This window comes from Drosophila ananassae, chromosome 2L, assembly GCF_017639315.1.
Source record: "Drosophila ananassae strain 14024-0371.13 chromosome 2L, ASM1763931v2, whole genome shotgun sequence".
Lineage (NCBI taxonomy): Eukaryota > Metazoa > Arthropoda > Insecta > Diptera > Drosophilidae > Drosophila > Drosophila ananassae.
Window position 1 is genome coordinate 2,277,365 of NC_057927.1, and position 14,326 is coordinate 2,291,690.

The window sequence follows — 14,326 nt, forward strand, 5'->3', positions numbered from 1 at the left end:
GGGAGAACAACTCAGGTGGGACAAAATCTTACTCATCAAAAAGATCCGAAAGGAACAGTTGATAAATTGTTGGCTATTTCTAATCAAAAAAATCAATAAAAAACATCCTCAATTAAAAAAATATGTCGGCAGATTTATATTTTGTCTTAAATAAACTTTTAATATCATTTTTATTTAATCCCCAAAAATGGGAATCCCAAAACAAAATTCAACAGTTTGTGATTAACTTTTGCGTCAAATTCTCAACCGCAGTAATTTACGTTGGCAGGATTTTAATTGGTTTTTGGAAATGTTTGCCATGGATCTGTGTGAATTTAGGCACGTAGTCCCCTTCTGAGTAAGTCGAAATTGGCAATAGTCAATAATTGAAAGTCGTATAGTCAGTTATGCGGAAAAACATTGGGAAAACCCGTTCAGGTGTATTAAAACCTTACTCATCCAGAAAAAGAACAATAGCTGTCTTTTTAAGAGCAGATGTGCCTTTTTTCAGATTATTTTAAATTGCAAAAGAAAGGAAATTGGTCTGGGATCCAAATGAAATCATTCTTCTCCTATATATTTTAATAGTTTTATTGCATCCATGAATCAATTTATCTTTAATCTATTTTAAATGCCCGCCAATTACCGCTCCAGCATTGAAACCATGTGGCAACGCCATTGTGACTACGTGACTCCAAAAACGGTTTCTTACGTCTTTCTATTTCAATTTATGCCTAGAATTCTCATATTTACTAGCAATAAAAATATGTATGCATTATTCCGTTTATTTATCTATATTTTTAAATTAATTTAATGTAAAAATGTTATTATATAGTATTACTTTTTAATAAAATATCGCAGATTGCTTCTCTTTACGATAGTATAACGTCACCACCTGACAACTCTGCCAATTTGTCACTAGTTGAGTTTTTTCCCTCGGTACCATGGCGGGCGCAGTGGCTAGATTAACGGTTAAAAGTGGCACAATAATCGCCCAGCGCTCGAGCGTGGGTGTGGCGGCCACCCGATCTATCAGATTCTCCAGTGGAACAGGTCAATCTACTGGCGGATTTGCCAAAAACCACAAATCGCGACGCCTATGGCAAATCGCAGGCGGTGGCGCTGTATCTTTGGCCGCCCTGGCGGCTTTCATCAAACTTCGTTCCTCCGATAATCTCGTAAATGCAGTCAGCCTTAAGAGACGAATGGTAATTTTCTCAATAAAATATTTCATCATAACAAGTGTGCAAATTGTCTGGTGTGGAAAAGTCAATAATTTATGGAAAAAAGACCTGCGCAGCTATTTTTAGCTTGTGGCATGCCTTACGTTGTGCTCTTTTTGTACGTAACGTACGGAATGTTTAGCTATCAGCTGTTTATCGGTTTTGTTTTGCTACGCCCTTCCGCTGCATATTCTGTTTTGTTTTTACGAGCTAATCAGCGTGTTTAATTAGCCTCTAAAACTGATTTAATGTTTATCGATTCTATTTGATTACGTCGGCACGAACGCTGCTCCACAGACATTTCGGCTCATGGTCGTTATCTATGACTGATGTAATTTGTTGTTGTTCAAGTTCAATGGAGCAACAACAGAAACAACTTTTTTGTCAACCTGTTGACATTGCCTCTGGGCCAGCCCAAAAAAACATAAACGAACTGACAACCTGACGTGAGTTGCGTGCTTACCCTGATAAGACCTTTTAAAATATTGTGATTCAGGGTGTGAAATTTAAATATTTACATTCAGCAGTTCAGAAGTAGTATATCAGGGCAAGTTTAGGTTAGTTTTTGGGGGTACCATTTCAGAACTTTAGGGGGTCGCTTCTCCCTTAAAAGAAGCTTATTTCCTTAAAGTTTGTATTTGGTTGATGACTAAAAGAGGCAATAAAGTAGTCATTAGTCATTGGGGTCAATGAAACAGCGCTATTGTATAAAAATATTCAACCATACTGGCTCTATAATAATGAATTATACGCTTTCCTAGGAATCCAAGTAATCTTCACCTGAAATTTCAAATCTTAATCAAATCTTAGCGATTAAATTTGCATATCTAGCCATCGAAAAGATCCAAAACCATTGCTGGCTGTCACTTACTCGGAATTAATTCCAATGCCACACACCTTGAAAAATGCATGATGAAGTGGCAAAGTAGTTAGCCCGATACGCCCACGCACCTGCAGGCGTGCTCGCAAGCACTCACTTCACTCCCCCAATGCTGACAGAGTGCCAGTGGCTCAAAATTTATCTATCAATCGATCTGGTTGCCGATTCGATACAACACCCACCAATATTTACGAAAAACAACAATAATTCCCAATGCCAGACGCAGGCGTGGCTTAAGTTTTGGCCCCAGATGCAGTTTGAAGTTTCGGTTGGGGTTTTTGGTTTTGGCCTGGCCCTGACATGTGTTATGACAACTGCGACGACCGAGCCTGATGATGATGAATGAGTTTTAATTGTTGCCTATAAATCCAGCGCCTGGAGCCATTTCGAGTCTCCTTGTTCTTTTGTCAGGGTTCTAGAACAGTGGTTAGATAAATTTTATTTAAAATAAAGGCTTTTAAGCTTAAAAGAATAGATTTTTTCTAAATATTCACATTCTTTTGAATTCAAAACATTGAAAAATGTAACGAATATTTTTTTTTGCATCAATATTGTTATTATTTTAAAGGCTATTGAATTTATTTTAATATTATCACACCTTAATATATTTTGCATAATTTTATTCATAATAAAAAACTACTGTACTTGCAACATGAATGATGTCAGCTTTGGTTTCATACCATGGTCCCCTGGCCCCTCTTAATTTTTTTTTGGGGGCATGGGCGTGGCGGTGGCGATTGCGATGGAGTTTTTGCTGCACATGTCTAACATTCAAAGTGGCCTTTGTTCGGATCATATTTTTGGGGACAGACGGACAGCGCCGGCTTGTCCCCAGAGCGAGAGTTATGGCCTGGGAGTTGGCTTTGCACCACAAATAAAATACAATTGAGTCATTCGCCCTGTCTACGAGAATCCGGGGAAAATGATTACTGGTTGTGGGTGGCATTAAATGTCAGATTTATGGAGGATCCCGGCTCACAACATGTTCTCAAATCAATTTGACACTTTATTCGCCAAACGCCCGACGTGGGAATCCTGTCTGTCCAGTGGCTCGTCAAAATTTCGGTTTCAGAAATCGCATTAAATGCAGATCATACATGTAATTCCCGATCCGTGTAGAGGGAGGGCTCAGCAAACCGGATCAAATTAATATTTCTGAGCGCAGGTCGGGCAGCACCATCGGCCATTAATCAAAACGTCACCAGATCCGAACCGTCCAGATTGCAATACCAGCTTTTGTCCCCTTCGGTCCGCCTTTGTGATCAAGCGGCGGAAATTCGTTCGCTGATTTATTTCAATCATATTCCCCACCAAATACGCACAACGGCATATTAAGTTACCAACCATCGATGGCCTGATTAATATCCCGATTCCAATTTGCCTCTTAATTCTCCAGCGTGATGATTGTGAACTGGAAAATGTGAAGCTAACGGCTCGAGAGCGTCGGTTCATCAAGTTTGCGTCCGTGGAGTTTGACGATCAGCTCTACATGACCCCGCAGGACTTCCTAGATTCGGTTGTGGAGCAGGAACCCAGGCGTAAGTTATTGGTTAAATTTTTAATATAAATAATTTTTCAATAAATATTTCACTGCAGCTCGTCTGAAGCGCCGCCAACTGTCTAATGATGAAGTGGAGAAATACAAGGAAAACACTCCTGCTCTCAAGAAAGGTTCAACCAGACTATTCCGAAACTTAAGAGATAAAGGTATTACTTTAAATAAACTTTTAAACTTTATTATACTAACTATTCCTTCAATTTCAGGCATTATTTCTTATACTGAGTATCTCTTCTTACTTTCAATCCTAACAAGTAAGGAGGTTGATTTATTTGCCCCATAAATAAAATTTAATAAATTTTTCTGTTTTTAGAACCCAAATCAGGATTCCGCATTGCCTTCAATATGTTCGATACGGACGGAAATCAGCGGGTGGACAAAGACGAGTTCCTAGTGGTAAATAAAAAATTGAATTCAGCCAAATACTCATAAGCCATATGAGTTATTCAATTGATTTTATTTACTTATGATTTCACATCGTTTTACAAAAATTGTATTATTAGATCATTTCCATTTTGGCCGGCGCTTTCAAAGACATTCAAAATGTCGATCCAAAAACCCAGCAAATTGTAAGCATTTTATTTATTAAGTTAAGCTATAATTTAATATTGTTTATAAATAATGTAAATTCATTTAAAATAGCCAGCCTTAGGGCGAGGAAGTAAGCTGCACCACACTTACACCTTAGTTATACTTTCCATTAATTTATAACTCTTGATTTATGTATAATTTATTTCTATCGGAATCCTCCAAAACGAACCTACTCGATCGCAGCTGTCGCGTTTAGTTTCCTTCGATGATCAAGGCCAGGTTGTGAAGCCCATGGTGGCGAATCCCAAGAGGGGTCTCGTAAGTGTTAGCCCCAGAGTTCAGAAAAAGTATTGGCTTTGCTTCGCGAAAACTCCGCTTAAATTGTACAGAAAATACGAGTATAGGCTTGGCGGCTTAAACAAGCATAGTTTAGTTACGTTTTGTACATATTATTGGGAACTACTCGGTTTTCATTAAAAAGGGTTTTTGTAATACAAACAAAGTGAAAACCCGAAGTCCTTTATTGTTTTGTTATTTTTATGAAGCGTAGTTTTGTATATGCTTTCCTGAAAGTTTTCTTTGTTTATTGAAAACTATTGGCTTCTTAGCTCACGTTTTTGTTAAATTTAAAGCATTTGTTGAGTTTTGTTACCAGCTTTTTGTTTTGTTAAAACGAAACATCAACTCCACACCCGAGATAATCCAACTCTCTGATCGATCCACACTAAAATACCTAACTTTTCTTTTTTCCAAAACCTAACCAAATGTCCTACAAATAAAATTCTGTACCCCCATCCCGGCATGTACATAAAATCCCAGATGGAACGCATTTTCAGCGGTGCGTGGAAGGAGAAGCACGGCGAACCAGAGCCGGAGCCGACCGAGCCCACAACGCCCACTCCCCTTGAGGTAAAGTATCCCGAATCCCAAGCATGAGCCTGGAGTGACTAACATTTAAATGTATTCCGCTCACAATTCCCTAATCCTCTTAACCCGTTTAATCTCCCCAAACAGAATTATGTGAATGATGGCGAAGGACTGCAGAGACGTCATGTGGTGGCCACCACGCTACAGCTGCACTTCTTTGGAAAACGCGGCACAGGAGTGATCAATTTTGACAACTTCTACCGCTTCATGGACAACCTACAGACGGAAGTGCTCGAGCTGGAGTTCCACGAATTTTCAAAAGGCAACAGTGTTATCAGCGAGCTGGATTTCGCCAAAATTCTGCTTCGGTACACGTACCTGGCCACCGACGAATACGATGTCTTCCTGGAGCGTCTACTCGAGCGGGTGAAGGATGAGAAGGGTATTACGTTCCACGACTTTAGGGATTTCTGTCACTTCCTCAACAATCTGGACGACTTCACGATCGCCATGCGAATGTACACCCTGGCAGATCGCGCTATATCTAAGGGTGAGTAAGGTCTGATATAATAACTATTGCTCTTTCTAAAAACAAACCCATTTTGTAGATGAATTCTCTCGAGCTGTGAAAATCTGCACTGGTTATAATCTCAGTCCCCACTTGATCGACACCGTGTTTGCCATATTCGATGCGGATGGAGATGGTCTGCTATCTTACAAAGAGTTCATTGCCATTATGAAGGATCGCCTGCATCGGGGCTTCAAAGTAAGTGGTCGTTTCTTTGATTACAACGAGGCACTGGACGCCTATGACGATCCCGAGTACCCTATGTTTGTGGCCTGGCGACATCGCGTCTGCCGGCATTTGGAATACTTCATCGACAGCGATGCGCTTTGGCACTAAAACCCTAGACTTTAAATTATTTAATTTAATATTTAATTAGTCACTTGTTTTGTATGTCGCTTCTTGTCCTAATCGCGCTGTCCAGCATTGAATGTTACTCATGACTGTTCGTTTAGTTGTGTCTTGCTTGTAAGCGTTTCAACTTTAAGCTTATTGTTTAAATTGGTTTTATTTTAGTTAATTATTTTAATTAAACATCTAACCTATTTTTTAAATATTGGCCATATAACCATTAAATTCTGATACACACAAAATTGTTATTTTATTTTTTGCACTTTTGCTTCTTGTCCTGAAACCCATTTTTGAAATGAAAAGGACATTGCAATGGTTATTTTTAGTTTTAAGCACCCCTTGGAGTTTATTTTGAACCGCACCTGTTATCATTTCCGCATTCGATTCGCTTGTCCGGTGGCCAGACACTTGTGATTCATTGAATGTCTAACAATAAACTGGACTGTCCGGCGATTGTTTGTCCAAGTTAAAAGTCCAACCGGGAGCTGATTAGCCATGAGTTATACTTTCTTTCCTAGCAAGCTATTGATGATCCAGACGAGCGTCTCGAGGTTTCCATCGAGGCGTTGGCTCCAACAGGTGACGAGGTCAGTGGGTACAAGAAACCCACCCACTCTTTGGCTCCCTATTGCTTTTTATCACTCACTTTTGTGTCTCCCGTTTTCATTTTCACGAATTCCCAACCACCTCGTGGCCCAAAACTAATCCAGTTTAAATTCAATTACAGTCCGTGGCCAAGTCGGAGGGCTGGGATGCGTTCAAGTACTGCGTGCGGACCGAAATGAAAACCATGATGAAGTCGGCCAACTAAAATGGGAATCCGCCAACCAATACAACGAGCAACAAAGCTACGCCAAAGTGAAACAAATTCTAGTTACAAAACTTTCTTCTAAAGAACCAAAATCTCTTGTTTAGACATAATGCTATATTTGTTGACTATTAAACCCTATTTATGAATTTGTTACTTGACTAAGCTCCCCTTCTCATATAGCCAAAATTCTCAGAGATTGTTTTAAATTGGCATAAGTGGAATGCCGCCTTGTTATAAATGTATAGTGAAAATAAAATTGTTTTGCAAAATTTGTATTACACTTTTATTTAGTTTTCATTTTGATTAGGCTTAAGACTTTATAGAAAATGCCGCTCGAAATCAAGCATCTAGCAGTTATCCATTAACTGAAACGTTTAATTGTTTACCTTTAATACTAAAGTGATTTTAAGAAAAGAGTAAAAACTATAAATATTTCCGCTTGTCAATCGTGTGTCGGGATAGATCACTTAACTAATGCATAAATATACAATATGTCTAAGTACTATATAAAACTCGAACTATTTGTCTAGGTCATTTTGCACTTGGGCATTAAACAAAATCAAAAATTATCACAGTTAATTGCGTGCATTCGACAGACGACACACTACATTATCCTCTCACTATGGTATACAAAATAGTTTCCATTCTTCTCGTGATTATCCTTCATAAATTTAGCTAAGAACTGAATTGGGAATAGTTTTGGAATAGTTGCATATACACAAATTGCACAATTAAACAATAATAACTATATTAATAAATGATTAAAACTACACATCTCCTATCTATCTGTTTTCTTGCCTGCCCTAATCCTGCGCTGAAGGCGGCAGCGTCCAGCTTACGTACTTCTCCTTGTCTTGTGCCTCCTTCTGACCGCCGCCGACGCCGCCATAGTTTCGATTGTTTCCTGGCTTGGCATTGCGCCGGAATTTGAAGTTAGCAAACACATCACGCTTGCCGTCCGACTCCAGTGATTGTCCATCCAGCTCGAGGTTTCTCTGCAACCCCACTCCGGCTATAGTCAGTTCGTCGCTACCCTTCCGGAAGTTGTAGGCTCCCTTTCGCTGTTTCAGCTGCTGCACTTGGCTGCTGGTGGGCGGCGGCGTCTTCTTTGGACTGCCAATTTTCGGCAGCGGCTTGGGATCCCGCATGAGCATTGGAAACAAAGCGTCGTCCGCATCGAAATACCACGGACGCGAGAAGTGATATCCCGTACTGTAGTACGGCTTGAAGATCGGCTCATTGGAGCAAATACTGAAGGCGTGATAGGCGTGGGAGATGAGTTGCGGAAAACGCTCCACCCAGTAGTTGGTAAACTCGTGTGGAATGCAACCCAGCATCTCCTGGGCAGCTGGCGTCAGCTCGTGGTAGTGATGCTTCTTGTTGCGCAGGGCTCGCAATAAATCCCGCACACTGGCGCCCATATAGCCACGATACTTCCTCAGATCGTCTGTAATCATGGGGTCCAAGTGAACATTCCAATCATCCAGAACCACTATGCGTCCGTTTTTCTCCAAGGACTTTAGAGGTTCGGCATGGAACTGTAGCTTCTCTACACGGTCGCTGACATCCTGTAGGAACGACAGCATTTTAGGCTCATCCCAAAACAGTGGATGGTTTCCGATACACCGAGCTGGGGGACGCGCCTGTGGATCCTTGTGGATCATGTCTGATATTAGCTGTTCAGCAAGAACCTAAAAATCAAAGAATAGAGTTATATCTCTTTCCCAATTAACCTTATGGATTAAGCTTACAATCTTGCTGTTCTCACTATCGTCTTCAGATCGCAACTTGGAAAGATTGTACTCGTGCGAGAGTATGTTTGCTTGCCGCTTGAGATTGTCCCCAAAGGCATGATGACCTCCACTAAGGACATAGTAATATACACATCCCAATGAGAAGATATCAACCGCGGTTGTCTGTAAAAACATAAAATCAAAATTAATACTTTATAGTTCAATGAAAAGGTTAAATGATAGGACCCTACCGTTCTCTGGGCACGCATCATTTCTGGAGCTATCCAGCCATCGGTGCCAGTGACTCCTGATCTTCGAGAAAAGCTAGTCTTTCCGAAATTGAGCTTTTTGCACAGACCAAAGTCGGAGATCATCACCCGAACCTTGCCTCTGGCATCGGGCAACGAAATCAGAACATTCTGCGGCTTGATGTCGCGATGCACAATGTCCAAAGAGTGGAGGTGGCTCAAGCCAGCTGATGCCTGGCTCAGCACCTGCCACACATCGATGTGATCCTGGAGCTCCAGGCTTCGGTCTCCCTCAGTGTAGTCCTGCAAAGTGGCAGCGCACAGTTCAACGGCTATGTACCGGAACTGACGATCTTGCTCGGTGCAGAAGTATCGCACTACGTTTTCATGAGCATCTGATTCCCGTAAAAGGGCTACCTCACGGTCCGCAAAGGTAAAGCACTCCGGGAGTAATCGCTTAACAGCAACAAATCGCTCCTCAAAAGTTCCCTTAAAGACAAAGGTACCTTCACAGCCCTTTCCCAGAACTTCGTTGGAATTAAAGCTTATCTTGCCGACGCGCACTTGACCGTCACCCAGATCTACGAGATCCTGGGCGTTTGCATTGCTGCCATTGCTGCCGTTGCTACCATTCGATCCGTTCTGGGTTATAGCAAAGGTTTTTGATCCATTCTCGCTCTGTTTCTGCAGCTCCCGCATGGTGCTGCAGGTGTACCAGAAGAGGGCAATCATGCCCAGAACGATGACGATCAAAATCTGGTGGACCTTGCTGCTTGGGTGCTCCATAAACCACTCGTTTATAAAGGCCTGCACCTTATTGCTGTTCTGCAGAATGATAGTCTTGGTACGATTGATTGTATTGCCGTTGGTACGCTGATCTATTCCGATCTCCACAATATTCGGATCAGTTTGCACGCCGATATCGGCGGAATTCTTTTCGTTGTTGGCCAACAGCCCGTAGCCATCATTGTAGTTGTGTATGGTGGCCAGACTTTGGATACCCTTGCTGCTGGCAGAAGTTGGAGACAATTGGAGGTTTCCATTGGCCTCATTCGGCATGTTGTAGTGGCCCAGCATGATGCCGGGATGCTCTTGGAGCACGTCATTGATATAAACTGTCCGAGGATCGGTCTCCTGGCTGTTAGTCGGTTCGCCCGCAGGTCCATCGATGAGTTTGATGGGCGGAGTAGTGGAAATACGCGGCGTATTTTTGTCCATTAGAGATGGAAGGGCGTACAATCCATTTTGATGCTCGCCCACATAAAGGGATTGGCTGAACCGAATAATAAATTAACTAACTGTCAAAAAACGATAAATCTCTTCACTCACAATAGCTTAATCGTGTTTACATTGCCCGTTTTGGACTCCTCCAGAATAGCTTGGAAGGCCTCATCGGAAAGCGTGGTAAAAGGCACACTCAGCAGCCCATCGGGGCCCAACAGAAAAGCAGCCACTACAGGACTGTTCAGATCTCGCTGCCAAAGAAATTTCCCCTGCTTGCGGTCCAGAGTAACGATCTGGCCATTGCTAGTTGTGGTCAGATGAATGTATTCTGAAAGACAATAAGTATTTTCAATAAATGACTACGACATTTCCTTAAAAATTATTACTTACCATACTCCTTAGCCAGCTCTGGCGGGGCGCTCAGTGCATTATAATCGTAGAACGTGATATTCCAGGGCTTGGCGTTCTTATCCTTGGCCAGACTGTCAAACATCATCACCGTGTACTGCGTCCTACCCAAATAAATGGACCGTGAAGTGGCCCAGCCGATATGCTCGCCCTCCTTGCCATCCATGCTGGCATCTCCAAAGCCCATGACCTTCTCCCGCTTGCCGGTCTTGGGATCCACCATGTACCAGGTGTCACTCTTTTTCCCGGAGTATAGGATGCCATCCGAGGATCGACATGGGGCGTTGGCAACCAGCTGGGGAATGGTGTACGGCAGCTTCTTGAGGCTGCCCATCTGGCCCAGTTGGTAGATGCTTCCGTCGCGGGGATCGGGAAGGAAATGAGGAACCTGGACATTTTCCTGAGGTTCTGCTACGATAGGGGGATCTGGAATAAAAGTAAATGCATTTAGTTTCTGGCTAATAGAATTCAAGATTAAAGATTGATTGTGGAATTACTTTATTTTTTAAATTACCGGGAATTACCTATGAAAATATATACATATTTTTGCTAAAGCGGAATTAAAATGAAAGCTTGTGTTTATGATTAATTCGAGGTACTGAGAATCATCAATCAATTCTTATCAAAGTAGATTGAAAAGTGTGCATATATTATGTGCTTATTATTAAGAAATATATTAAAACTTAGTACAAAAACATTTTTCGCAGAATATTTGTACTAGAGGACTCTAATTAAGAGTCAACAAACATTACAATTGTACGTGTTGAATAGCTTTTCTTGTAACTGAAAGCTGGGAGGGAACAGGGAAGGCTGTTGGAGTAAACCGGGTGCAATAAATCGTTACTGGAACCTGTTCCCGATAACCCTTATCTTATTTAGTTAAAGCAATGGGAACACATTTGTAATCTTAAACAAACTCTCAACTTTTGCAGACATTTTCTAAAATACTCTCACAAAGGCATTTATGTTTTCTAAAAAATAAAATACGCGGGTTTTGCCTGCTGACTCAAATTCAAGCCAAATAGCAGTTGAATAAATATAGAACCAACGATCCGAAGTCGAAATGAAGGTAGATGATTGCTTTAATGATGTTTATGCCAACGTGTTGACAATTTTCGTTATCGTCAAGAGGCGAGGCGATATACTTCTGCCAATGCAAATGGCCAACGAATGCAAGATAATACGAGGGAGTATATTAAATAAAGTTTAAAATATATTACCAAGCACAATCGCTCGTCTTTGGCCCGAAGTGCCTGCCGCCCATATCGAGTAATGAAAGCAAACACAGTTTGTAGTGGGGCCCGGCCTGGTGTTATCAGTAATTACTTACAACCCCAAAAAACACATGGCTGGGGAAAAGTTCTTGGCATTAGCCGAGTGGTGCCTCAGTTTCTGGGGCAGGTCATTTAACCCGCCCCGCCACTTTCGTTAGCATGGGCTTACTAATTAACTAGCGGTAGTGGTAGACAAAACCAGATTCCGCCCAAGCGATGAGGTAATAGAATGTAGCCCGTATCGGTACATTGATCTCTTGGTTGCTTTTGAGCGTCGCTAGCATTTGTGGGGAATCAAAAACAAATTATTGGCTTGAATAACTCACAAAAATATCCCTTAAATTCTGTTTCGTTTAAAATCCCGGGGGTCAGATGCTGTCCACATGTTTATCACCCACAATTTTCAGCTATTGGCAGTTCCACGAAGTCGAAAACTAGAAGCGGCCAGCATGAAATTTCTAATAATACGACTGGACATACAAGTGTATGGTGCAGTTATCGCATAAAACAATCTTTACGGGGCGTCGCTTTTTTTTCCAGTACACTTTCGAACAAACATGTGCTGGGAAGTACAATAATTATTGTCCACAGAATCACTCGGCATGACTTCGATGCTTCCTTTTGGGTTAATTGCCTACACTTTTTAGAGTAATATTTATCGAAAGTAAAAGCTATCAGCAATCCCACGAGCACTATTAATAGAAAATGCCGAGAGCTCTGAGCAAGTTAATCAAAAAATTGCGGGGTTTTTGTAGTTCGAATTGGGAATGCCCTATTTTCTAGGACCCGAGGTCTGAAAACTTAAGCCCGCATACGAGATTAAATTCATTTCGTAAATTAATTGCTCTTAATAATCTAATAGAGTAAACATTGTTACCATTTTAGCCCTCAACTGCAATATTCTAGACACTGGACAAATATTGCTTTATGTCGGTCATCAACCACTTTTAATCGCTCCGATAGCCACCTCATTTGGAACGCATTTCTCTGCCACCATGACTCATAAAGCCTAAAGTCTAGTCTCGAATTTTAGTCGAAATAACCTTATGACTGCTCGATTAGCTCGTCTATGCCACCAGAAATCAATACGTCACGCTGATAATAGCAGGAATATTCATTGAGCCGAAAGAAAAGCGCTCCAAAGTGCCAAACACCCGCTACCAGGAATAGGGTAATCGGCGTACAGCAACTGGTGATATCGCGGCCTAGCTGGCAACTTAATTGGAGGAATTGTACGCCGAGAGACTCGTCGAGATTGTGTCTATACGTGAGGGGCCTTATCAGAACAAAAAACAAAAATACAAAGCATGATGCGGTGAGAGGAAGGAAAATCATCTCTCCTATCCTAACATGCGTTCAAATTGGATGTCGGGATGACCTCATCGTCGGCGTGTTTGTGCAACGCATTTTGCATTGCGAATGGCAGGCTGGCATGTGCAACAGCTTGGGGGAAGTGGAAAATTTCCTCAGGGAGCCACAAACTTTATGGAATGATACCACTTTTATTTGCGTCCACAAAAAACAACTATTTGTAGATAACTTTGGCATAGAAAATAGAAAGAGAATATTATGGAGCAATAGGTAAACAATAAAGGGGCTACTGGTGTTATTATAATGCCTAATGCCTAATAGGGGTAAGGTTATTTAAACTAACATTTAAACTAATTATTAAAACTTTTCATTATCGTTCCAAAGCAAGGCATTCTTTAAATTCCTAGCTTAAAAGACAAGCCCTATAGGGGCCATGTGTTTGCTGTCCCACGGATAGGGGTGCCGTGGAATTGAAGTCGTAAGGACCGCTTAATTACCATCTGCTATAGTCCAACGTATTTCACTGGTCACTGGATCGATGGCCGTCAGTCCGCCGCCCAGAGTGGAGAACACCATCAGCGCCTCCTCATCCCGGGCCAGGTCGGTGCAGTCCTGCAAGCGGTTAAGGAGGGAAAACTTATCAGCATATTGGTGGGAAGCGATGAAATATTAAAAAGGTCGGCTGCGGTGTCACAATAGCCCGTTCACAGTGAACCCTCAGTGGGTCAACCGCCGGCCCACTCACCGTCTTCTCATCCTCTCCGCTGGTAACGACTTCTGCTGAGTCGGCGGCTTGTTTGGCTTTTCCTATAGCTGATGCAATAGGTGTGCTGGCCAGCAAAAATAACACGCAACAAACCACAACGCAGAATCTCATTTTGCAAAACAGAGTTCCAACAGCCGGGCGGGAATTGGTTGGGGGGGGGGCAGAAAGGTAGAAAGGCCCAGCGAGAGAGCGAATCGCGAGCAATTATTTGCGAGTTTCGTTTCCGTTTTTATTAGCACATGCAATCACTATTTGTTTCTTGGTTCTGGCATATTTTCGTGCCGGTTTATTGGGGTTTAATCACCGCTTTTAGTTCACTTCACATTTTCTTCGCATTAGCGTTTTCAATTAATTCTGCCATTTGCCATTGTTGAGTGTTGAGTTTTGCTTGTGAAATGAGCTCGAGTGACGATGGAGAAGACCTAACGCGTTCGGTATGAAAATTAATCGAATAATCGATATTTCGATAAATAATAAGAGTGAATTGTTTATTATTGAATAAAAACAATTAATATTTAAGAATTATACATGTATATTACAGTATATAGCAGCGAAAGTTATAGTTGTACATAAGCTACTTTCCCTGTAATTTCTTGA

At 41.7% G+C, this 14,326-nt stretch overlaps 2 protein-coding genes across 14 annotated transcripts; one reads left to right on the forward strand and one right to left on the reverse strand.

The window, feature by feature from the left end:
• Window positions 1-881: 881 nt before the first annotated feature.
• Window positions 882-7,504, forward strand: LOC6500404 (calcium uptake protein 3, mitochondrial). 12 transcript variants are annotated; one of them, XM_032449848.2, is made up of 12 exons: window positions 883-1,187; window positions 3,479-3,620; window positions 3,679-3,789; window positions 3,847-3,894; window positions 3,954-4,036; window positions 4,144-4,209; window positions 4,415-4,489; window positions 4,991-5,080; window positions 5,186-5,588; window positions 5,647-5,804; window positions 6,473-6,541; window positions 6,682-7,504. In XM_032449848.2, exons 1-12 carry the CDS (start codon window positions 924-926, stop codon window positions 6,763-6,765), a joined length of 1,593 nt encoding a protein of 530 aa, XP_032305739.1. In that variant the 5' UTR covers window positions 883-923; the 3' UTR covers window positions 6,766-7,504. The 12 variants fall into 12 exon arrangements, with proteins under 12 accessions (XP_032305744.1, XP_032305739.1, XP_032305741.1 ...); XM_032449850.2 differs by lacking the exon at window positions 4,991-5,080; XM_032449849.2 differs by lacking the exon at window positions 4,415-4,489 and having other exon boundaries at window positions 884-1,187.
• LOC6500141 (serine/threonine-protein kinase/endoribonuclease IRE1) lies at window positions 1,375-14,178 on the reverse strand. Of its 2 annotated transcripts, XM_044714178.1 has the most exons (8): window positions 13,709-14,178; window positions 13,461-13,575; window positions 10,361-10,804; window positions 10,076-10,298; window positions 8,750-10,019; window positions 8,517-8,681; window positions 7,539-8,456; window positions 1,375-1,385 (listed from the first exon to the last, which is right to left on the reverse strand). In XM_044714178.1, exons 1-7 carry the CDS (start codon window positions 13,838-13,840, stop codon window positions 7,569-7,571), a joined length of 3,237 nt encoding a protein of 1,078 aa, XP_044570113.1. In that variant the 5' UTR covers window positions 13,841-14,178; the 3' UTR covers window positions 1,375-1,385; window positions 7,539-7,568. The 2 variants fall into 2 exon arrangements, with proteins under 2 accessions (XP_044570113.1, XP_001953146.1); XM_001953111.4 differs by lacking the exon at window positions 1,375-1,385 and having other exon boundaries at window positions 7,022-8,456.
• Between the last annotated feature and the right edge of the window lie 148 nt (window positions 14,179-14,326).

What these genes read in the sequence shown, in the direction of transcription:
- LOC6500404 (XM_032449848.2), top strand. Translation starts at nt 924, where the DNA reads ATGGCGGGCGCAGTGGCTAGATTAACGGTTAAAAGTGGCACAATAATC. An exon ending in CCGAAACTTAAGAGATAAAG is followed by an intron (nt 3,790 to 3,846) that starts GTATTACTTTAA and finishes CTTCAATTTCAG; the next exon opens with GCATTATTTCTTATACTGAG. An exon ending in ACAAAGACGAGTTCCTAGTG is followed by an intron (nt 4,037 to 4,143) that starts GTAAATAAAAAA and finishes TTGTATTATTAG; the next exon opens with ATCATTTCCATTTTGGCCGG.
- LOC6500141 (XM_044714178.1), bottom strand. Translation starts at nt 13,840, where the DNA reads ATGAGATTCTGCGTTGTGGTTTGTTGCGTGTTATTTTTGCTGGCCAGC. An exon ending in GTAAACACGATTAAGCTATT is followed by an intron (nt 10,020 to 10,075) that starts GTGAGTGAAGAG and finishes TATTCGGTTCAG; the next exon opens with CCAATCCCTTTATGTGGGCG. An exon ending in TGATGCGTGCCCAGAGAACG is followed by an intron (nt 8,682 to 8,749) that starts GTAGGGTCCTAT and finishes ATGTTTTTACAG; the next exon opens with ACAACCGCGGTTGATATCTT.